The 25,594-nt window shown below is 39.8% G+C and overlaps 1 protein-coding gene across 1 annotated transcript; it reads right to left on the reverse strand.

Moving 5' to 3' along the window:
• Positions 1–277: 277 nt before the first annotated feature.
• kcnj4 (potassium inwardly rectifying channel subfamily J member 4) lies at positions 278–19,063 on the reverse strand. The gene is made up of 3 exons (XM_079812678.1): positions 18,767–19,063; positions 14,707–14,862; positions 278–1,926 (listed from the first exon to the last, which is right to left on the reverse strand). Exons 2-3 carry the CDS (start codon positions 14,727–14,729, stop codon positions 441–443), a joined length of 1,509 nt encoding a protein of 502 aa, XP_079668804.1. The 5' UTR covers positions 14,730–14,862; positions 18,767–19,063; the 3' UTR covers positions 278–440.
• Between the last annotated feature and the right edge of the window lie 6,531 nt (positions 19,064–25,594).

Here is a 25,594-nt window from a genome sequence, read left to right on the forward strand (position 1 = left end):
CGTACTTAAATAAATATATATATATATAAATGTATTATTTGTATATAAACGTACTGAAATAAATATATATTATATATATATATATATATATATATATATATAAATGTATTATTTGTATATAAACGTACTTAAATATATATATATATATATATATATATATATATATATATATATATATTTAGGATTTGTAAATATGTATTTGTATTTATAAATGTATTCATTTGTATAAATAACTATAATACAGTTATATAAATAAATATTTTATGTATTATTTATTTATATATACGTTTATTAAACAAGTAAAGTACTATATTTATGTAAATGAATTATGGAAGTATAATACATTTGAGTAAATAATTAACTTGCATAAATATGAATTCATATATAAATAATAAATGTATTTATTTGTTTATGAATATGATTAAAGAAATATGAGAGTGTCATATCTCGGACTCGCTCTTGTAAGTGGTGGGGTCGAGCGGGATGGCAGTCTGCAGGATGTCAAACTCAATCTGATTGTCCATGTCTAACACACAGAGCACGTTGCTTCCGGAGGTCATCGTGGCCGAGTCCTGGAACATTTTCTGGAAGTCCGTGGGAACGGCGGTCGGATCCTCGCCCTCCCGCTCCTCCTCGTCCTCTCCGCAGCACAGCGCCACCTCGTTCTCGTAGCAGAAGGCGCTGGGCGAGTGCGGCGCGAGGAGCGTTTGGGCGGCGCGGTGGCCGCGGCCATCCGGCGTTTCGGAGCGGGATGAGCCGGACGAACGCTGCCCGGTCAGTTCTTTCAACTCCTTGGCGCTGCAGGCAGGCGTGGAGGGAACCTCGTAGGTTTTGTGGAAGTGAGCGTAATCGACCTTGTAGCGGTCGCGGTCCTCGAAGATGACGGGCTCGAAGCGGTGACCCCAGAGGATCTCGCGGGAGAGGTAGGAGCTTCGCGTCTGCGTGGTCATGGCCGTCGCCTCCACCATTCCCTCCAGGATCACCACGATCTCGAAGTCGTCGGACTCGAGCTCTGCTCGGCTCATGGTCCACAGCGGCGAGTCCTCGTCGATCTCGTGCACGATGACCAAAGGCGACACTAAGAAGAGGCGGTCGGTGCCTTCATCGTAGCCCACGTTTAGATCCATCTGTTCCAGCGGGATGAACTCGCCTTCAGCCGTCACGTAGGGTCGGATGAGCTGCGCCCGGACGTGAGCCTCGACGATGTGGCTCCGCCGAAGGTTCCCGACTCGCCACATCAAGCACAGCTTCCCGTCGCGCAGCGCAATCACTGCATTCTGGGAGAAGAGCAAGGTTTGGTTCCTCTTCTTCGGACGCGCCATTTTGGCCATGATGGTGCCAATCATGAAGGAGTCAATGATGCATCCGAGGATCGATTGCACCACCACCGTCATGATCGCCAAGGGACACTCCTCGGTCACGCAGCGCCAGCCGTAGCCAATGGTGGTCTGGGTCTCGATGGAGAACAGGAAGGCCCCGACGAAACCCTCCACGTGCAGCAAACACGGTTTCCACGACTTCCCGCCACCGCCGCGGTCCTTATCGAAGTCCCCGTGAGCCAGAGAGACGCTGTAGAAGATCAGGCCAAAGATGAGCCAGGACACCAGGAAAGTGGAGCAGAAGATCAGCAGCAGGTACCGCCAGCGGATGTCCACGCACGTCGTGAAGATGTCCGCCAGGTAGCGCCACGGCTTGTCGTCCATGTTGGTGAACACCACGTTGCACTGGCCGTTCTTCTTGACGAAGCGGCTGCGCAGCTGGCCTCGGCCGGACGTGGAGATTCTCCCGTTGTAGCCGGCGGCCATCGCCGCCCCGCTCGGACCCTCCGCTCCTCCAGGGGAGTGCAGCCGCCCGGAGCCGTGGCCGTTGTGGAGGCCGAGGGTGGAGATCTTCAGCCCCTCCTCGTCTGGAGACACAATGCTGTACCTGAGAGAGAGGACAGAGTTTGAGGTCAGAAAACGGGTGCTTCAGTTTCCACATCGAACTCAGCTGAATAATGACACTATTGTCTTCTGTGGGTTTCTTTATAGCCAAAATTGAATTCATAATTGATGAATTTAGCAGCATTCACACTTATTGAACTGAATTGAGTTGAATAATGGCACTGTTGTCTTGTGTAGACCTGCTTTAGAGATAAATTTAATTAGTCATTAATGAATTTTGCAACATTGACACTGCGTTAAATTAACATTGAAGCTCAATTGGATATTTCATAATTGATGAAATTGCAACATTGACACTGTTATTGACCTAAATTAAATCAACATTGAATTAAAGTGAGCTAAATAATATTGTCTTCTATAGCTCCGCCGTATAGCCAAAAATGTAATTAGTAATTGATCAATTTTGCAGCATTCACACTTATTGAACTGAATTGAGTTGAATAATGGCACTATTGTCAACTATTGTTTTTTTAAATAATTTATTAACTTTGTAGCATTGACACTTTTATTGAACTGAATTAAATAAACATAGAAGCTCAATTAAATGTTTCATAATTGATTCATTTTGCAGCAGTAATTGAACTGAATTGAATCAACATCCCAGCTAACTAAAATACGTTCTAATAACATTTGGCTAACTTTCCCATTAAGTTATGAAATTATAATTTTCTGAATGTTCTATGAACATTAAAAACGTCCAGTTTTTCTGTAGGTCTGCTTTATAGCCAAAATTGAATTCATAATTGATTAATTTTGCAGCATTCACACTTATTGAACTGAATTAAATTGAATCCACACTGAATTGAGCTGAATAATATTTTCTTCTGTAGGTTTCTTTATAGACAAAATGTAATTCATAATTGATGAATTTAGCAGCATTCCCACTTATTGAACTGAATTGAATCAACGCTGAACTGAATTGAGCTGAATAATGGTACTGTTGTCTTGTGTAGACCTGCTTTAGAGAAGAAATTGAATTAGTCATTAATGAATTTTGCAACATTGACACTGCGTTAATTGAATTGCATCAAATTAACATTGAAGCTCAATTGGATATTTCATAATTGGTGAATTTGCAACATTGACACTGTTATTGACCTAAATTAAATCAACATTGAATTAAATTGATTTGAATAATATTGTCTTCTGTAGATCCGTCTTATAGCCAAAAATTTAATTAGTAATTGATCAATTTTGCAGCATTCACACTTATTGAACTGAATTGAGTTGAATAATGGCACTGTTGTCTTGTGTAGACCTGCTTTAGAGCGGAAATTTAAATCATAATTGATTAATTTTGCAGCATTCACACTTATTGAACAAAATTGAATCAATGCTGAACTGAATTGAGTTGAATAATGGCACTGTTGTCTTGTGTAGACCTGCTTTAGAGATTAAATTTAATTAGTCATTAATGAATTTTGCAACATTGACACTGCGTTAGATTAACATTGAAGCTCAATTGGATATTTCACAATTGATAAAATTGCAACATTGACACCGTTATTGACCTAAATTAAATCAACATTGAATTAAATTGATTTGAATAATTTTGTCTTCTGTAGATCTGCCTTATAGCCAAAAATGTTATTAGTAATTGATACATATTGCAGCATTCACACTTATTGAACTGAATTGAGTTGAATAATGGCACTATTGTCTACATTAGTGTTTTTTATAATTTATTAACTTTGTAGCATTGACACTTTTATTGAACTGAATTAAATCAACATAGAAGCTCAATTAAATGTTTCATAATTGATTAATTTTGCAGCAGTTATTGAACTGAATTGAATCAACAGCCCAGCTAACTAAAATATGTTCTAAGAACTTTTTGCTAACGTTCCCATTAAGTTATGAAATAATAATTTTCTGAATGTGCTCTGAACATCAATAATGTCCAGTTTTTCCTTCTGTAGGTCTGCTTTATAGCCAAAATTGAATTCATAATTGATGAATTTTGCAGCATTCACTTATTGAACTGAATTGAATCAACTCTGAACTGAATTGAGCTGAATAATGGCACTGTTGTCTTCTGTAGGTTTCTTTATAGACAAAATTGAATTCATAATTGATGAATTTTGCAGCATTCACGCTTATTGAACTGAATTGAATCAACATAGAAGCTCAATTCACCCTTCGCCGCGATCACATCGCCAAATCTGCTGATTTGTCTGACAAAACAGTCAGGAGAGTTAGTAGATTAACGTTGGTGGACTTTGTACAGTAAACGGTGTTTACTGACGTCTTTCCGCGGTTGAAACAATATTTCTTTTAGTGTTCATTCATGTTAATTTGATGCTTATCAATGAACTAGATGATCGGTTCACGAGCAGCTTTAACTGAGGCGCTACAGCGATCACCACACATTAAAGAGCCACAAAACACTATTTGCGGTTTACATTTCTTTAAAAAAGACAACATTTTAAAGTTTAGACTTTGTTTCATATCAAAAGTAACTTGCTCTCTCCTGTCTGACGGCGTGTTGTCAGTATCCTGATGTCCCATCAGGATTGTCCAACAGTATCATATGTGAAATGGTGGTCCAGTGGGTTAAACCATGGACCTGATAAGCAGAAGGTTGCTGGTTCAATCCCAGTGGTCACCACCAGTGTGTCCTTGAGCAAGGCACTTTACTCCATGTTGCTCCAGGGGGATTGTCCCTGTAAGTCGCTTTGGATAAAAAGCGTCTGCCAAATGCGTAAATGTATCCTCTATTCCTCTTTGCTCCGCAATGTATTTTCTCTACTTGAGAACCATAGGTGAGAACAGCGTGAGAGGCCCATGGTGTGTCGGACATAGCAACCGTAACTAAAGAGGGTGGGTCTTTGCGAACGGTCAATTTGATGAACTTTACAGCATTGACACTGCATTAATTGAACTGCATCAAATGAACGTTTCATAATTGGTGAATTCATAACATTGACACTCTTCCATCATCTTCTGCTTATCCAGGGCCGGGTCGCGGGGGCAACAGTCTAAGCAGAGACGCCCAGACTTCCCTCTCTCTAGCCACTTCCTCCAGCTCTTCCGGGGGAACCCCGAGGCGTTCCCAGGCCAGCCGGGAGACATAGTCCCTCCAGCGTGTCCTAGGTCTTCCCCGGGGCCTCCTCCCGGTGGGACGTGCCTGGAACACCTCCCTGGGAAGGCGTTCAGGAGGCATCCGGAACAGATGCCCGAGCCACCTCAGCTGACCCCTCTCGATGTGGAGGAGCAGCGGCTCTACTCCGAGTTCCTCCCGGGTGACTGAGCTTCTCACCCTATCTCTAAGGGAGCGCCCAGCCACCCTGCGGAGAAAGCTCATTTCGGCCGCCTGTATCCGGGATCTTGTCCTTTCGGTCATGACCCACAGCTCATGACCATAGGTGAGAGTAGGAGCGTAGATCGACCGGTAAATCTTTGCAGCTCAGCTCCTTCTTTACCACGACAGACCGGTACATCGACCGCATTACTGCAGAAGCTGCACCGATCCGTTTGTCAATCTCCCGTTCCATCCTTCCCTCACTCGTGAACAAGACCCCAAGATACCTGAACTCCTCCACTTGAGGCAGGAACTCTCCACCCACCTGAAGAGGGCAAGCCACCTTTTTCCGACTGAGAACCATGGTCTCGGACTTGGAGGTGCTGATTCTCATCCCAGCCGCTTCACACTCTGCTGCAAACTGTCCCAGTGCATGCTGAAGGACCTGGTCTGAGGAGGCCAACACGACAACATCATCCGCAAAAAGCAGTGACGAAATCATGTGGTCCCCAAACCGGACACTCTCCGGCCCTTGGCTGCGCCTAGAAATTCTGTCCATAAAAATTATGAACAGAACCGGTGACAAAGGGCAGCCCTGCCAGAGTCCAACATGCACCGGGAACAAGTCTGACTTACTGCCGGCAATGCGGACCAAGCTCCTGCTCTGGTCGTACAGGGACTGAACAGCCCTAAGCAGGGGGCCGCCGACCCCATACTCCCAGAGCACATTGACACTCTTATTAAACTGAATTGAATCAACATCCCAGCTAACTAAAATGCGTTCTAAGAACATTTAGCTAACGTTCCCATTAAGTTTTAAGGCCATTAAGTCCAGTTTTTTAAATGTTTTAAACGTTTTTTTCATGGTTATGTGAATGTTAAGGGAACATTCCATTCTATCATCTTCAAACATTATTGGAATATTACTTTGGAATGTTCTCTGAACGTTCTGAAACAAGTCAAACATTTAAAAAACAGACGACCAACATCCAACTACACCAATCTCCTTTATTGTATTAACTCAATAAACCTAAAATTTTAAGGCAACCAGGTTACTTACTTTTTAAAGTTAAATCAACAAAAACTTTTTACAGTGGAAGAGCGTTTGTTCATAACATTGAGAGAACCTTGCCACAACATTAGCCAAAGTTATGAGAACGCCCTCTGGGCTGGGATTGAGCTGAATAACTCGTCTTTTTAGAGCTGCTTTACAGCTGAAAGGAAACTTGATTCATAACTGATGAAGTCTGTGTTATTGATTGAGTGTTATGTCCCTGTGTATATTACCTGCTTTACCTGCCGACCTGTATTGTATAAATGTGACGGAGGACAGGTGAAGAGCTGTAATCTGATTGGAGCGTTTGTTCTTTCCAGTGACCGCTCTAAAGGACACACACTCACTCCAGATAAACCATGAGTCACTAATGCGTCTCTTTCCAGAAACACATGGACGGATCCTCCTGACAGAGGCGGACTGGGGGAGAAAGTGAGCCTGGACTTTCTGGCACAAAGCGGCCCATCACACCCGGTCTACACACACCTCACCATAAACACACCAGCTCATTAAACACAGAGCCACTCAAACACCACACACTGACACACACATATAAATGATACTGATCTGTTATTGAAATGCTTATCATTAACATTAATGAAGGACTGGCATATTCTTTAGGTTATAATTTGTCTTTCCTGGTGCACATGGGAAATAGTAAATCATTTAAATCTATTGTCATCCAGTGAAGTTTAATATCTCTAAAGACGTATAATGACGGAGTGTTTTACTGGGCCTTCTAGTGGTTATATTTGTCCTTGGGAGCTTTTTATGGAATAGAGCTCCAGTTGTAGAAAAGAGTGTAAAAATGATTTTGGTCCTGGAGTATTTTTATGAACAATACCTCAATGATTAGTGAAGGGTCATGTGACACTGAAGACTGTAGTAATGATGATAAATTCACAGGAATAAATTACACTCTACTATATATACACATAGAGAACAGTTATTGTATTAATATTTCTTCATATTTGTGTTTTTCCTGTATTTTTAATCAAATAAATTCAGCTGCATGAAACAGCCTTAATTATTTCAAACTGCTGATTGCCGGTGTGTAAAATAATGCATGTAAACTTGCTAGCATGTTTAGCTTTTAGTAAATTATGTTTTATTAGCCTATATGACACTTTCCTACACGGATCGGCTACTTGAATATGAACATTTTACCATGTTTTAGTGTAGGCCAGTTTTATCATGTTTTAGTGTAGGCCAGTTTTATCATGTTTTAGTGTAGGCCAGTTTTATCATGTTTTACCATGTTTTAGTGTAGGACAGTTTTATCATATTTAAGTGTAGGCCAGTTTAGTGTAGGACAGTTTTATCATATTTAAGTGTAGGCCAGTTTAGTGTAGGCCAGTTTAGTGTAGGACAGTTTTATCATATTTAAGTGTAGGCCAGTTTAGTGTAGGCCAGTTTTATCATGTTTTACCATGTTTTAGTGTAGGACAGTTTTATCATATTTAAGTGTAGGCCAGTTTAGTGTAGGCCAGTTTTACCATGTTTTAGTGTAGGGCAGTTTTATCATGTTTAAGTGTAGGCCAGTTTAGTGTAGTCCAGTTAAGCGTAGGCCAGTTTTATCATGTTTTAGCATGTTTAAGTGTAGGCCAGTTTAGTGTAGGCCAGTTTTACCATGTTTTAGTGTAGGCCAGTTTTATCATGTTTAAGTTTAGGCCAGTTTAGTGTAGGCCAGTTCTATCATGTTTTACCATGTTTAAGTGTAGGCCAGTTTTATCATGTTTTACCATGTTTTAGTGTAGGACAGTTTTATCATATTTAAGTGTAGGCCAGTTTAGTGTAGGCCAGTTTAGTGTAGGACAGTTTTATCATATTTAAGTGTAGGCCAGTTTAGTGTAGGCCAGTTTTATCATGTTTTACCATGTTTTAGTGTAGGACAGTTTAATCATATTTAAGTGTAGGCCAGTTTAGTGTAGGCCCGTTTTACCATGTTTTAGTGTAGGGCAGTTTTATCATATTTAAGTGTAGGCCAGTTTAGTGTAGGACAGTTTTATCATGTTTTACCATGTTTAAGTGTAGGCCAGTTTAGTGTAGTCCAGTTAAGCGTAGGCCAGTTTTATCATGTTTTAGCATGTTTAAGTGTAGGCCAGTTTAGTGTAGGCCAGTTTTACCATGTTTTAGTGTAGGCCAGTTTTATCATGTTTAAGTTTAGGCCAGTTTAGTGTAGGCCAGTTCTATCATGTTTTACCATGTTTAAGTGTAGGCCAGTTTAGTGTAGGCCAGATTTACCATGTTTAAGTGTAGGCCAGTTTAGTGTAGGCCAGTTTAGTGTAGGCCAGATTTACCATGTTTAAGTGTAGGCCAGTTTAGTGTAGGCCAGATTTACCATGTTTAAGTGTAGGCCAGTTTAGTGTAGGCCAGTTTAGTGTAGGCCAGATTTACCATGTTTAAGTGTAGGCCAGTTTAGTGTAGGCCAGATTTACCATGTTTAAGTGTAGGCCAGTTTAGTGTAGGCCAGATTTACCATGTTTAAGTGTAGGCCAGTTTAGTGTAGGCCAGATTTACCATGTTTAAGTGTAGGCCAGTTTAGTGTAGGTCAGTTTAGTGTAGGCCAGATTTACCATGTTTTAGTGTAGGCCAGTTTAGTGTAGGCCAGTTTAGTGTAGGCCAGATTTACCATGTTTTAGTGTAGGCCAGTTTAGTGTAGGCCAGTTTTACCATGTTTTAGTGTAGGCCAGTTTAGTGTAGGCCAGTTTAATGTAGGCCAGTTTAGTGTAGGCCAGTTTAGTGTAGGCCAGTTTAGTGTAGGCCAGTTTAGTGTAGGCCAGTTTAGTGTAGGCCAGATTTACCATGTTTTAGTGTAGGCCAGTTTAGTGTAGGCAAGTTTTACCATGTTTTAGTGTAGGCCAGTTTAGTGTAGGCCAGTTTAGTGTAGGCCAGATTTACCATGTTTTAGTGTAGGCCAGTTTAGTGTAGGCCAGTTTAGTGTAGGCCAGTTTTACCATGTTTTAGTGTAGGCCAGTTTAGTGTAGGCCAGTTTTACCATGTTTTAGTGTAGGCCAGTTTAGTGTAGGCCAGTTTTACCATGTTTTAGTGTAGGCCAGTTTAGTGTAGGCCAGTTTAGTGTAGGCCAGATTTACCATGTTTTAGTGTAGGCCAGTTTAGTGTAGGCCAGTTTTACCATGTTTTAGTGTAGGCCAGTTTTATCATGTTTAAAGGTCCCGTTTTTCGTGTTTTTTGAAGCTTTGATTGTGTTTACAGTGTGCAATATAACATGTGTTCATGTTTCGCGTGTAAATAAACACAGTATTTTTCACACAATTTACTCATCTGTATACTGCTGTTTTCACTGTCCTCAAAACGGCTTGAAAGATTTCCCTGTTCTATGAAGTCCCTCCTTCAGAAGCACGTAACGAGTTCTGATTGTGCCAGCGGTTCCCGTGTTGTGATTGGACAGCAGCTTAGCGCACGCAGAGCGCACGTTACCGGAAAGGTCACGCCTCTTACCATAACGGGGATGCATGCGCTCAATGATCTCTAAGTACAGCGTCCCTGGGAAAGCCAAACAAAGGTGACTTGACTCCGGGATGAAAATAACAGCGTCTCGACGACATGGCAACAAACAAACTATACGAACGCAACCGAACGCAACACTTCCTATTCTCCACGCGGGAGCAACAAGACCACGCCCCCTTTTTCGCGTGTTCTTGTGGGCGGAGGTTAGTCGACATACTGCTCTACTGACGTAATTAAAGCAGGAAATACCAGGATGTAGTCCTAACCAGCCGTTCGCTGTAGGCTTTGAAAGGGAACTTCTGTTAAATAAAATATCTCGCTTGGCATTGAACTTTGAGCTTTATAATTTTACAGGTATTATAAATGCTCTAACAGCAACATTACAACTAACTGAAGTTTGAAAAATGGATCACGAAGAACAGGACCTTTAAGTGTAGGCCAGTTTAGTGTAGGCCAGTTTTACCATGTTTAAGTGTAGGCCAGTTTTATCATGTTTTAGTGTAGGCCAGTTTTACCATGTTTTAGTGTAGGCCAGTTTAGTGTAGGCCAGTTTTACCATGTTTAAGTGAAGGCCAGTTTTATCATTTTTAAGTGTAGGCCAGTTTAGTGTAGGCCAGTTTTACCATGTTTAAGTGTAGGCCAGTTTAGTGTAGGCCAGTTTTACCATGTTTTAGTGTAGGCCAGTTTTATCATTTTTAAGTGTAGGCCAGTTTAGTGTAGGCCAGTTTTACCATGTTTAAGTGTAGGCCAGTTTAGTGTAGGCCAGTTTTACCATGTTTTAGTGTAGGCCAGTTTTATCATGTTTAAGTGTAGGCCAGTTTAGTGTAGGCCAGTTTTACCATGTTTAAGTGTAGGCCAGTTTAGTGTAGGCCAGTTTTACCATGTTTTAGTGTAGGCCAGTTTTATCATGTTTAAGTGTAGGCCAGTTTAGTGTAGGCCAGTTTTACCATGTTTAAGTGTAGGCCAGTTTAGTGTAGGCCAGTTTTACCATGTTTAAGTGTAGGCCAGTTTAGTGTAGGCCAGTTTTACCATGTTTTAGTGTAGGCCAGTTTTATCATGTTTTACCATGTTTAAGTGTAGGCGAGTTTAGCGTAGGCCAGTTTTATCATGTTGTATCATGTTTTACCATGTTTAAGTGTAGGCCAGTTTAGTGTAGGCCAGTTTTACCATGTTTTAGTGTAGGCCAGTTTTATCATGTTTAAGTGTAGGCCAGTTTAGTGTAGGCCAGTTTTACCATGTTTTAGTGTAGGCCAGTTTTATCATGTTTAAGTATAGGCCAGTTTAGTGTAGGCCAGTTTTACCATGTTTTAGTGTAGGCCAGTTTTATCATGTTTTACCATGTTTAAGTGTAGGCCAGTTTAGCGTAGGCCAGTTTTATCATGTTGTATCATGTTTTACCATGTTTTAGTGTAGGCCAGTTTAGTGTAGGCCAGTTTTATCATGTTTTACCATGTTTAAGTGTAGGCCAGTTTAGTGTAGGCCAGTTTTACCATGTTTTAGTGTAGGCCAGTTTTATCATGTTTTACCATGTTTAAGTGTAGGCCAGTTTAGCGTAGGCCAGTTTTATCATGTTTTACCATGTTTTAGTGTAGGCCAGTTTAGTGTAGGCCAGATTTACCATGTTTTAGTGTAGGCCAGTTTTATAATGTTTAAGTGTAGGCCAGTTTAGTGTAGGCCAGATTTACCATGTTTTACAATGTATAAGTGTAGGCCAGTTTAGTGTAGGACAGTTTTATTATATTTAAGTGTAGGCCAGTTTTATCATGTTTTACCATGTTTTAGTGTAGGCCACTTTAGTGTAGGACAGTTTTATCATATTTAAATGTAGTCCAGTTTAGTGTAGGCCAGTTTTATCATGTTTTACCATGCTTTAGTGTAGGCCAGTTTAGTGTAGGCCAGTTTGATCATGTTTTACCATGTTTTAGTGTAGGCCAGTTTAGTGTAGGCCAGTTTGATCATGTTTTACCATGTTTTAGTGTAGGCCAGTTTAGTGTAGGCCAGTTTGATCATGTTTTACCATGTCTTAGTGTAGGCCAGTTTAGTGTAGGCCAGTTTTATCATGTTTTACCATGTTTTAGTGTAGGCCAGTTTAGTGTAGGCCAGTTTGATCATGTTTTACCATGTTTTAGTGTAGGCCAGTTTAGTGTAGGCCAGTTTGATCATGTTTTACCATGTCTTAGTGTAGTCCAGTTTAGTGTAGGCCAGTTTTATCATGTTTTACCATGTTTTAGTGTAGGCCAGTTTAGTGTAGGCCAGTTTGATCATGTTTTACCATGTCTTAGTGTAGGCCAGTTTAGTGTAGGACAGTTGTATCATGTTTTACCATGTTTAAGTGTAGGCCAGTTTCATCATGTTTTACCATGTTTAAGTGTAAGCCAGTTTAGTGTAGGCCAGTTTTATCATATTTAAGTGTAGGCCAGTTTAGTGTAATTTGACTGAAAAACAGATGACTGAAAACCCCTGGAAACATGCTCAAACATTCCCTCTGATATGCTAAAAACTGCTGTGTTAATGTTTCTTTGTGCATCGTGTGACGAATAATGTAAATTCGAAAAGCAGTAGTTTGCATCCCTGGAAATTAATGTGTGCCGTTTAACATGTTTTTAAATCGTAAACAGTCTGGAAATATTGACGCTAAATATTGATCTTACCTCGACTTGCATTCGGTTTCTGTGGACAATAAATCCCGTCTCTTTCGATTTGATTGGATATCTCAAACATTTTGACACTGACGGGCACTTTTACACCACTGAGTCTGCTCAAGTGGGCCGAGCGGGCCGTTCGTCTGGGCTGACTGAAGGATATAGGCTACATCAATTTACTATAATTCATTCTTCATATATATTTACATAGCAATTGGCCGGCCCACATCGTCCAGCAGCCCACAGGGAAAACTCCCAGTGTTCCCGATGTCCAGTCCGCCTGATGAACCTCCTGAACCCTGGACTAACAGTGGGATCAGGACTGTCTGTCTCTCTCTGTTTTTGTCCGTTTGAGGGACTCAGGTGTGAGTTACCTGCTCCTCATCTGGGATTATGAGGGAAGGCCAGTCATTTAGCCATATCAGGATTGCGGTCAGTGAAGGTTTAGGGATTATAACCTGAGCCATATCTCTCTCTCTCTCTCACACACACACACACACACACACGCTAATAAACAAATAAATAAACAGTCTGACAGTGTTACTGGCTTTCAGTCATCTGATGTTTGGTGGAGCACAAGAACGCCAGTAAAATTCTTGTTTGATTTTGTTGACATTATTCAAGTTTTTCCAGAGGAGATTTTGGATATCTCTTTTTATCAAAATGTGTTTACAGAAGTAGAAAAGAAGTTTGGAAAGACATGAGAGGTAATTATTGATGACAGAATGATACATCTTTGGTCAAATATCTGTTAATAATATCCGATCTAAGTCATTGAGTATTGAGTATCTGCTGATACCCAGTCCTGATCTGATACTTGTGTTCTCCTAGAGAGTTTCTCAGGGGCTATCACTGCCTGTTATGATTCCAATATGAGTACTAATACTACTACACAGACACTTATTTATAATGATTGTAAACTTCTTGTATTTTATATGTATAAGCAGAATAATTGCAACAGTGAATTTAATGTCAGAAAGCGTGATGCTCTTAGGGCACCATTTCACAGATTTGAGCGCACGGTCTGACTCACGGTCACTTTTGCTAGTTTAATGATGGGGAAAACGGTCTCCGCACCAGCACATGATCCAAAAGCGTTGTGCCTCGTCTCTTAAAGCTACACTGTGTGATATTTTCCCCCATCTAGCGGTGAAAAGGTATATGATCATCCAGTGAATATTAGTTTCTGTTCCTCTCAATTCCGATTTCGTTTTAACTCCTACGGTGGCCGATTTAGTCCAAGATTAACATGGCTTCCAGATCGACCTCGTCCACATTGGTCACGCTGCCATCGAGTGTTAAAACGCCAAAGGCCAAGCTTGAATTTACGGGTATGTCCCTCTTTGGCTAATGTACTTTCAAGATGGAGGGGCAAAATGGCGACCGGCATTCGAACCCTCACCCGTATGTATTTACAATGGCATATTATAAACTTACGAGAATACTTTATTACTTGAAAGAAGTAAAAATACATTAATGAGCACATACATTTTTGAAAGAACTAAGTGTTTTTAGCTAAGAATAAACTAAAAAAGTTACACAGTGTAGCTTTAATGAGTCATGGGTGTGTTTTTGGCGTGACATGTAAATAAACCAATCAGAGTCTCATCTCCCTTTCCCTTTAAAAGCCAATTGTGCTCGCACCATGAGGGGATTCACTATTTACATGCGAGCGGAAAGACTCAACGCTTCTCCAGAGAGGAATCCTTTTATTTTTGTGTGTAATAATCAGAGTGTGTGTATGTTGTGCTCCGCCTATTGGCTCATATCACTAACACACCCTTTAAATAACACAAAAATACTTCACTATTGACTTTAGAGCAGGTGTGTGTTGGTCAGTGATGTTCAGTTCCTCCAATAGCAACTCTCCAGCAATGCTCCTGATCACACCTGGTGTTCAGACCAGACGCCCATGGGTGAACAGATGAGCAGTGCGTTTGATATTTAAACAGCGTGAACATGAGAACTGCGGAGCTGAAGCCAGCAGAACACACTTTGGGGTCAGTGGTGTATGATAGGACCCGCGGTGTCAGAATGCCAATCAATGCATTACGGCAACGGCTCAGATAAAAATAAATCGTTACTTTCGAGTAATTCCTTACGCATCAAATATGCTAAACACGGAAGCTTGAACATGTGTGTGACGCACTTGAACAGATGTCACGGGTTCTCGCGCGTCACACACACATATTTGCCGGTCACCCACTTAAGGGGTCCATACTGCCCCCTACTGCTCGACACTGGCACAAGTTAAAAAAATATCAGTTAAAAATGCTTAATCTCTTCTATTGCTCACCATATAACGACCCATAGACCGTAAACGCACACACACACACACACATGTTCTGGTCGTACCTGTTGGCTCGGTTGCTTCCCATGCTGTATTTGATCTTCAGCGTGTTTGTGCTGCTGTCCTCAGTGACGCGACAGAACAACGTTCCCCGTTTACTCGGAAAGATTGGGGATCGGCATCCTAACGGACGACGCACGGGCCTCGATGTGTCTCACACACTGCAGCCAGAGAGAAACACATGCGCTGTTACACACTGATTTGAGAGGTTTGATCTGAAGTGGACAGAAACTATATTTGTGTTCTGGTTTGGATGCCGTGATCTGGGTCAAAGCAGTGGTTAAAATAGACCTGACGCGCACACACACTCACACACACTCTCACACACACACAGATGTAGGCTAACAACATCACTGATTTGCATGTTCTCTAAATGTTCAGCTCAGTATTTAGGTTTATATTTGGATGTTCTTACATTCAGAGAGAACATTTAAAACTATTCTAGCCTAATTTTGAGATTTGAATTGCATATAAAATTTCATTTAGTAAAAATATATATATCTACAATAAATTCCACTTGCTTTGATTTGGTTTGACTTTTAATGTACATCCATGCATTTGAATTGCATTAAATAATACACAAATATATTATAGAATTATAAAATCTCCATCCGTTTGGATTCAACAGTTTTAATTTTCATCTGTTTGTTCAATTTCATCTGCTGTTTCATTTACTTTAGTTTGATTTGTTCATTGCAAACGGCTGAAAATCTCTAAATTATGCCAATAAATCTGATGTAGAATCATTTTAATCACAACAGTAAACTAATAAACTTTATGTAATGCATATTTGTCAGTCATACATCAATAAAACAGATCAGATTTCTGTGATAGTCCCAATAAACTTGCACAATAACCAGCTTTATAGGTTTTGATCTCATACATTTGATTAATTTCAGTTTAACTGAATAAATGTAACAGATTTGTGCTGATTCGAAGCAAGTATGATTAATATGATCATCTACAAATGCAAATAGTTAATACTAATAAACTATATGCCAGAAATCTTTACCGTTTCATTTATGTATGACTGACAAATATGCATCACATAAAATATCAATGCATGAGCTTTATCATAAACAAACGAATAAACTTAATATGCAAGTCGATTGTCTGAATGTATTTACATTAAAGGTCAAGGTATCAAAGATATTTGCATTTATTGTATAAAACCTTTTTTTTTGTTACATAATTGTTCCAGTTGTTGGTTAACTTGAATCTGGTTGTGGAAGTAAAGAGTTTGACTAATGTTTATGTCCTTGTGTTTGTACGGTCATGTTCAGTGTTTATTCTATACATCACGGACATCATGAGATCATTTAAACTGAAGGAGTTATTAAACGCTCTCAGTTCTTCATGTGGAGGATTGTGCGGCGCGGACGTCAACAGGACAGACGCATGTGACTCAATAACTGCTCTTTACAATGAAAATGGACTTAACCTTTGTTACACAACATAAACACACTTAATCCCCGGTGTGTGTGTGTGTGTGTGTGTGTGTGTGTGTGTGTGTGTGTGTGTGTGTGTGTGTGTGTGTGTGTGTGTGTGTGTGTGTGTGTGTGTGTGTGTGTGTGTGTGTGTGTGTGTGTGTGTGGAGGAGAAGGTTTCTTTCTTGATTCCTAATCCAGTAAATGATGTCTGAATAATCTCTTCATCTCTCATTTTAACAGTGATCCAGAGAAACGAGCCCTGAGGATCCTGCAGTGTAATCTGAGACTGTGTGTGTGTGTGTGTGTGTGTGTGTGTGTGTGTGTGTGTGTGTGTGTGTGTGTGTGACAGAAGGTGAGTTCAGACTCAAGCAGATTTGATATTTCATTATTCTTTACTATATAAATTATGAACTTCTTGATGTACATCACTAAGAAATTGGGATTTTAAGTGGTAATTTTATTAGAATTTTAATTTCCATGAATTCTTTTTGATTTGTTGTGTTTTTTACAGGGGTCCCAAAAAGTATTTGTTCACTGCAGTCATATTTTTGGGAACTTTTACACTCCATGAACGATGTATAAATAATGTTTTTGTTCTTACATTATTAAAGACCAGAACAAACGCTCTATTAACGTTACTGGAAGAACGTTTGTTCATAACGTTAGCCAAAGTTCCCTGTTAGCTGGGCTTCTCTTTACTACACATTCCACTTAATTTCACTTTTAATAGTTGTTTTTCTCACTGCATCTGTACATTGAATGAGGTCACGCGTGTGGATTGAACCCATGACCTCGCTGACATTGATAGTGCCATGATCTGTTTGAGCTTCATCACATGATGACTAAAGAGAAACTTCATCATCAACAATGAACATCTACTGATTCAGCATTTCTGTCTCTGATATTCAGACGTTTGAGTGTGGGGAACAGGGAACGCTCCCAGAACTTTGGCTAATGCTCAAAACAAACGTTCTTCCTAAAACAACATTTGCTCAAAGTGATCTGCTCTTTAATAATGTTCTCAAAACAGTAACACAAAGACATTATTTATATGTCGGTCATGAAATGTTTTTTCTTGAAAACCTTTTTTTTTTATGTTTTATTTGTTTCAGAACGTTCAGACATTCCAGTAATGTTTGAAGATTATACAATTGAAAGTTTCCAAGAAGAAGAAGAAAAAAAACATTTTAAAACTAGAGGTTTTGAACATACAGAAATAACATTTTGCCAACTTAATGGGAATGTTAGCAAAACATGCTTAGAACATATTTTGTTAGCTACACTCTAAAAATGCTGGGTTAAAAACAACCCAAGTTGGGTTGAAAATGGACAAAACCCAGCAGTTGGGTTAAATGTTTGCTTAAAACAACCTCATTGCAGGATTTGTCCATAATCAACCCAACTTGAGTTGTTTTTAACCCAAATTGCAACCCACATTAAAAAATACTATAGTATATTATAGTAAAATTACTTGAGTAAATACTATAGTGTTTTTGAACCGTACTATAGTAAATATACTACAGTAAATTAACAAAGTGTAGTAAATACTATAATATACTACAATTTACTGTAGTATCTTTACTATAGTATGGTTCAAAAACACTATACTAGAGTAAATTTACTGTAATTTTACTATAATATACTATAGTATTTTTTCATGTGGGAATGTTGTGTGTTGGGAGAGTTAATAGACTTTTTGACACCGTAATTTGTCCTCTTTGTACATTTACAGAAAAGTTCTACTGTGGTACTTTGATATATTATCATAAACCAGTACCAAAGTATTTACATGGACCTATATGTAAATATCCTGGTATTAGGCAGTGTCCAAACTATAACTAAAACCACAGCACGTTTCTGTCTGAGTGGAAACATCAGGGCATTAAGTGCATTAAGCTCTCATTGATCAGGGGAATCAAATGAAGTCACGCGGCACACATTTGGCGCTTTCCACTGGAAACCAACCGTCAAATGAGCGACAGAACTGCAGTTTCGCGCGCTTTAAATTCAAACTGGTCTAAACACAGAAACTTTTAAATTACTCCAGAGTATATACCGCCGCCGGGTTTCATCGTGCAGCAGATGTTCGTCTCAGATCTGCGGGATTGAGACTGTGACATAAAATATGACGCGCAGGTAAATTTAGCGCGCGCGGTAAATCCGGTAAAGCTCCAGATGCGGCGCGCGTTCAGCGCGTGATCTCAAACAGAGAGTATAATCTCTTTTCATTACAACATCAAGTTTCTTTTCTCTGTTTCAGCCGCATTCACCCCCCCCCCCCTCATCTGCCCGTCGGTTTTATCTGTAGCCTACGTCAGTCCTTTAAATGGCCGTTTAGTTTTAAACGCTCAAAGTTACGAATGAATGCTCCTAAATCAAATAGGCTGTTTAATAACATTCATTTATGCGTTTACATCACTCTTTTTAAAAAATAAAACAAATACATACACATAAATTGTCATGTAAGTACTGTAAAAATATATATGCGGAGACATCTTTATCCCAAAGCCAGTAAATAATTTCACATGGATATAAAATGGAGAAGAAGACAAAAACTCTTATCACTAATGAAGAGCACTTCAGATATTTGTATTTTACTGCAAACAAGAAGACTTACTCATGAAGAATTACTCACCTTATTAAAGCAAATATCTAATCTGTAAACGTATTATTTATCTTCTTCTGCTCGCGGTCACTTCGCGTTTTGGCGGTAATTAAGCGCGCTATGTTCTGTTTTTTATTTCCTTTTTTTTAGTCTCCGAGAACACCCATCTTTAACACGATGTCACCAGCCCAGCGTTTTCGTAATTCGTGTTTTCTTGTAGTTTTCGCAGGTTAATCCCTCCGGTCTCTCTTCTTTGACTTCCCTCACGCGGTAATCTCCGAGCGCGCGCGCGCTCTCCTCCTCATCCTCGCGGTCTCGCGCTCATGTGGGTGACCGACCGGCGGATAACGGGGGAGGAGGAGGAGAAAGATGCGAGCCTGTCACTGCGATTATGTTCACTTCAGATTGATGTCAAGAGAAATTCAGTCCAAATTAGTCCAGACGTGATGGATGAGGGGATGAAAGACCGCCGATTGACTTTATATCCAGTGTGTTTGCTTCTGTCTGTGGGATTTGCACTTTCTGCAGCTTTTATTCTAGAGGGTGTTTCTCGTTTTCCTCTCTTGTCAAAGTATTTTAGCATCCGAACCAAAATGTTCTCTCGCACACAGATTCAGGGTCAGAAAGAATATTACCAAAACTGGTTGTTTCATAATATAGACGATACACACTTTTTAAAAAATAAGGGTGTTTTCGCAGTCATACCATACACTTTTAACTGATATTGCTGGTTCCATGAAGAACCTTTAAGATCACTGGATTATACAAATGTTCAGAAATGAAGAAATATTTGAACAATGAAGAACCGTTTTTGGTTCCCCAAAGGGACCCTTCAGGGATCAGTTCTTAAAAGAGAATGTGTCTAAAGAACCTTTAAGAGTGCAGGACCCTGATCCACATAAATGATCAATTCCAGTGTGTCTGATGAAAACAAAACATATACAAACACAAAAAAAATGAACTGGTTTTCCAAAACGTGCGTCCTACGAGCTGAATGTCCGTGATGCTTCCCTGACTTCAGATCTGCATTTCTGTCCTGGTTATTTGGTTTCAGAGATTCTGGAGCAGTGACTACATGGTTTCTATGGAGATGCGCAGTTGTTGTGTGAGCTCTTATTTTCGGCGGTGGAGGCCTGAATGAGGAGGTGGGCAAATCTGAACATATGACAGCCGTGGAGTGACAGTAGGAGTGTGTGTGGGAGAAAACACAGAGAGAGACGAGCTGAGCCGAGAGGATCCTGCTAGGACATCATGGAATGAGGCCGAATTTAACAAGAACACTAACAAAAATGTGCTCTTGTTGTCACACTCAAAGCAACTTGAATATATGTATGCATGTATATATATGCAATGGCCGGTGACTTAGGAACATTTACCGGCCATAAATATTTTTTGGGAAAATGTCATTGACCAGTGAAAATTAAAAATTCCAATTTTGATGCCCCAGCTAAAACTACTATACATTTAAAACATTAGTAAAGACAAATAAACAGTCTGTATAAGAACAAATAATCCAATTACAAGTAAAAGCACAAATAAATACAATATGAAAGATACAAATGAAATAAACTGTGCTTTTCAGGGAGATTTAACAGTACTTCTCTTTCACGTCTTCTTGCGCTTGAGCAGACAAATTCACGCAAAATGGTGCCCAAAAATAGTATCCAAGTCGGTTATGTCTTAAAGGTGAACTATGTAAGATTTTTGCAGTAAAATATCCAAAAACCACTAGGCCAGTGTTATATATTTTGTTCAGTTGAGTACTTTGAATATCCAAAATGTTTCCAACTAACGTGCCGTCATCAAACTACGCCTTTGTTTTGAACAGGCGACCTCTAGTGGACGGAAAAGTTACATAGTGTAGCTTTAAGTGAGCGTAAACAGTTGAGAAAGTAAACGCATGTGTAACAGTATCAGTGTGTTAGATCCGTGCATTCACTCTTAAAGTGACAGCAGCCTAATATTCCAGTGTTTTTAATGTTAATCAAACAACAAAAAACGAAGAAAAAATCACTTGCTGCTCTTGACTGAATAATTTAAGTCACGTTAATTCAGTGTTATACGCTAGGGGGGCGCTATTATGAATCTTCTGAATGAGTACAGAATCTCCTGATCAAAACACAGACGAAGAAAACGCAAATAAAACAAGCGATCGTATGTAAGCAGATGCATATGTATATTAATGTGATCATCAACATTAAACATCATATAAATCAAAACTTTCTAATTTTATTGAATAAAATGTGGACCGAGGACATGCTCTAGGACTGTGAAGCTTTGTCATGTTGATGGACTCAATCACTCTGAATCTGATTTGAATGTAGTCTTTGACAAAAACGTGATTTTTTCAGCTTTTTGTTCAAAATGTTGCTTTTTTATGAAACTTACCCATATTTAAGTGCTGCTAAAAAAAGGAATGCATGAAGCTAGAATACAACTTTTTTTGTTTAAAAGCGGAGGATCTGCTCTTTCTTTTGATATATGGCATGACAAAATATTCTATGGGCCATTACATTTTTGTAAAAATGATCAAAAACCCTGGCGGTGGCTGGCAACCTTTTTTTTTAAAAACACTGGCGGGGAAAGAGTTAATAAGGGTTAAATAATAAACGCTGTTTAATTTACAGTAATTTACAGTATTTGCTTACTTAATTAAATTTCTGTATCTGAAAACTCAGTTTAGTATTCTCTCGCTGTCTGAGACGTGGCTTTCTGGGCATGCACTTCGGATGTGTAACGAGTTACGAAATTTCATGTCTTCTTGCGCTTGAATATTTAAATTGTCAAGGCATAAACTTTCGTGACGATGCAGCACTGACCCATCAACTGTCTGTAGTTCACATTTGTTTGCGTTCATGCATTGTTACTGTGCGTTCACACCAGACGCGACTTGCATGAATAAATCGCGCTATTCGCGCGTAGTTGAATGAACATTTTGAGTTTACTCGCTTCATTCGCGCGTGACATTCACTTCACAACCGATGCGAATTCGCGTCATGGGAGGGGCTTCTGCTTCAGTCTCATTGTGAAATGGCTGACATAGATTGTTTTAAAATACGGCGAATAAGCTCAATTTGCCGGCTTTAGCTAGCTTGTAGTCTCAATATATGTTTAGCTCAAATTGAGTAAAGAGCGCTTTTTACAACTTACCATACTGTCCAACCTCCTCACTCACTTTCTTCCAAGCAAGATCCTTTTTATTCTGTTTCTATAAAGTATGAAGATGTGTCGTACAGCTCCGGGTATCCACATATGATTTTGTCCTCATTGTTTTCACTACTAGAGCAAGCTCCTGATTGGTTAACACGGCGCGGATATCCGCCAAAGCTCAGATTTTTCAACTCGAAACTGAGCAATATGCTCAATTCGTGAAACTCTCAAATCGCGCAGCAGAATGTCTATTCGCGTCTTTGCATTGACTTAACATGTAAATCACTCGCACTTAACGCTTCATTTGCGTCTGATGTGAACGCACCTTAAGAATTCATAAAAATGTTACCGGCCAACTGGCGAGTGACACCGTTTCATTTACTCGCTAACACCAATTTTTACTCTTGTTTGGCGCTTGGCGAGTGTTAATTTTAGGCCCTGTGCTAATGTACGGAGCCCCTAAAGGGACATGGTGAAGGAGAAAAATATATTAGTCAATGCTTTTACGTTGTCTCGCAAACTTTTTGCACCGTACTAATGTGTTAGCAAGGATGCAGTCACATTCACCGTTGTTGGGCAAATTTTCGCAAGTGTAATCCAGTCATTTCAAATGGAATCCACGTGCGAAAGTTTTCACCCCCTTGCAGATTTTTCAACGGGCTCAAATTGGTCACGCCACATACGATTTTTAAAGGTCCACCCCCAAACATAACAATAAGTATAGTGAGATAAGATCGTACAAAATCATACGAATGAATCTCCATTTGGGCAAAACTTTGGTGTGTTGGTGCTTCACATACACTGAAAATATAATGGGGAATTAAAACAAGGTATAACAGAGACAGTTTCACAACAGCAGTTAATAGATTTAAAGTTGAATACGTCTATAATAATTTGTTTGTTTTGATTGGATATATAACATCCCGCCTCTGAGAGAAGAGAGACAGACGCTCAGACAGACAGGTGATCCTCTCTGACTCAAACAGGACATGACCCAAAACCTCAGGACCACACACACACACACAGGGTCGATGGTGGTAGCATGAGGTCAGAGGGTGAAGGACGCAGAAGTCAGGAACAAGTGTAATGCCCTTTCACCCTCAGGAGCGAGGGAACAGAAAATGAAGCGGAAGACTCGTCATTTTTACATCTGTCAATCATCACAAATCACAGCGGACCAAAATATCTTCTAAGAAGTTCCCATTATGCTATTTGGTGGCCATGGCCAGTGCAGGTTATTGCAAATGTTAGAGAATACATTAAGGGAATGTTCCATTTTAGAATGTTTTTGTGCTGAGAACGTTCCAGAGAACTTTGAGCAAACGTTCTATTAACGTTACTGGAAGAACGTTGACAGAACGTTCCACTTGAGACAATCCTCAGATATAACATCTGCTCCTCAAACGTGTCTTAAATTATTACTGTGAGAGTGAGACAGCACAGCAGAACAGAGTGATTGTTCGAGGCCAGTGTGTGTGTGTGTGTGTGTGTGCTTGTTTATGTGATTTATGAGGACACAAATTTGTATAATGACATGGGTATTACACTGGTATTACAACATCAAGGTGGTTTTTGAGGACATTTCAAATGTCCCCGTAAATCAAATCGCTATAAAAACATATTAAACAATGTTTTATTAAAAATGTAAAAATGCAGAATGTCTCCTGTGAGGGTTAGGTTTAGGGGCAGGGGCAGTGTAGGGGGATAGAATATACAGTTTATACAGTATAAAAACCATTACGCCTATGGAGAGTCCTCATAATGCTGTTGCACCAACATGTGTGTGTGTGTGTGTGTGTGTGTGTGTGTGTGTGTGTGTGTGTGTGTGTGTGTGTGTGTGTGTGTATTAATAGCCTGTAATCGCCTCTGGGCGTCCTGATAAATTCCCACGACCTCTGATCGACACACCATTGTCTCTCTCAGTTTTCCAGGTTTTCCTTTCCATCTTGAACAAGAACACACTGCTGTCCTCTCTCTCTCTCTCTCTCTCTCTCTCTCTCTCTCTCTCTCTCTCTCTCTCTCTCTCTCTCTCTCTCTCTCTCTCTCTCTCTCTCTCTCTCTCTCTCTCTTCACCGGTCAGCTTGTCCTGCGTGTTGTGGCGTTCGCGCAGTCGTGTGGAAACTCGCTGGTTTTCTGCCGTTTTGCACACCGCTGCCGTGTTCCGCGGTTATGTAAGAAAGAACCTTTGCTAACTTCCTAATTTGATCCCGAATGGTTGACTGCTCCACTCTCTGTCACACTGAGTTTACACGCGACACTCGTTCCGTTCAAACGCACTCGCAGCCATAGCACTGAACGTGAACCGTTCTTTCAGACATCAGGAGAACACACACCAGCGTCAGTGTGTGTATATATGAGGCGCTAAATATGAAATAATGCCCTGCTCGTCCATATCTGTCTCAAACAGGGAACGTTCTCAGAACGTTGGCTAACGGTCTGTCAACGTTCTCTCAAAGTGATGAACAATAGAACGTTTGTTTCTTTTGTTTCTTCAAAAATGGAAGTACTATCCACATTTTTTGTTTAAGTCATGTCAACGTTAATTACATTAAACTGACTTAAAAACGAGTTAAAATTTGAATAGGGGGAACGGGGTAAGATGAGCCAGTGGGTAAGTTGACCCACCCCCTTTATCTGGGCAACCTACACTTTCTAAACTACGACCTTCACTGTCATATTTTGGAACCACCGATCATTTCGTGTTGGTGATTTAGCCATGTAAAAAAGCATGCTAATCATTTAGCTAAATATTAGCCTGAATTGGTAAGATAGCTTTTTTGTTCGAAATGGCAGCTATGGGGCAAAGTGGGCCAGCATTTTACAGTAAATTACCCCACCATAAGGCACTGTAGTTGAGTTAAATGAAGTATAAATTGGTAGATTTCAATGCTATATTACGCAAAACTGGTTAAATTTATCATTATTTATTTATTTACTGAACATGTTCGACATTGCAGAAAAATGTTATTATTATTGATTTAGATTCAGTTAGATGGTCAGCTTACACCCAGATGGTGTAACTTACCCACTGACTCGGGTCAACTTACCCCTAACCTGGGGTAAGTTGAGCCACATGAATATTTTTATATATTTAAAAAATAAAAATACATATTTTTAGAACCCTTTGTCATAGATGTATTCTGGTTAATTTAAAATGATAGGACAGATCCTGAAATTACTTTACTTCTGCCTAATTTTCTCTTATCTTGACAACATAACATGGCTTATCTTACCCCACTCTCTTAAAAAAAGTTGAAAGTTGCTTAACTTGTTTTTTTTTTCATTGAACGTTTTTCTTTCTGAAAAGTTCTGATATTGTCTAGGATTGTTTAAACCTTACAACATTCAGAACGTCCAGCAGGAACATTCCTTATAATGTTTGCTGATCAAATGGGTTGTTTTTAAACGTTTAAAAACGCAAGCTTTTACTATATTTTAGGTTCTTACACGAGCCATAAATAAAGCGTTTAGGATGTGGAGTGTGTGTGTGTGTGTGTGTGTGTGTGTGTCAGTATTTGAGGGAGTTGTACTGTCCTCTAGAGGAAAACACTGGTATAGACACACAGGTCACTTTATCCTTCTACACCACTTCTCTTTCATTATTTTACTGCTTTTCTCACGCATTGCTCATGTATTAAAGTGGTTTATTGCGACATAATATCGCATACAGCTGTGCTTTCATTTTATTTTGCACTATTGCTATTTTGC

This window comes from Gobio gobio (assembly GCF_949357685.1).
Source record: "Gobio gobio genome assembly, chromosome: 1".
NCBI classification, from domain to species: domain Eukaryota; kingdom Metazoa; phylum Chordata; class Actinopteri; order Cypriniformes; family Gobionidae; genus Gobio; species Gobio gobio.

Coding starts and splice junctions, on each gene's coding strand:
- kcnj4 (XM_079812678.1), bottom strand. CDS start 14,729: ATGGGAAGCAACCGAGCCAACAG. Junction 1,927..14,706: donor GGAAGCAACCGAGCCAACAG/GTACGACCAGAA, acceptor CCTCTCTCTCAG/GTACAGCATTGTGTCTCCAG.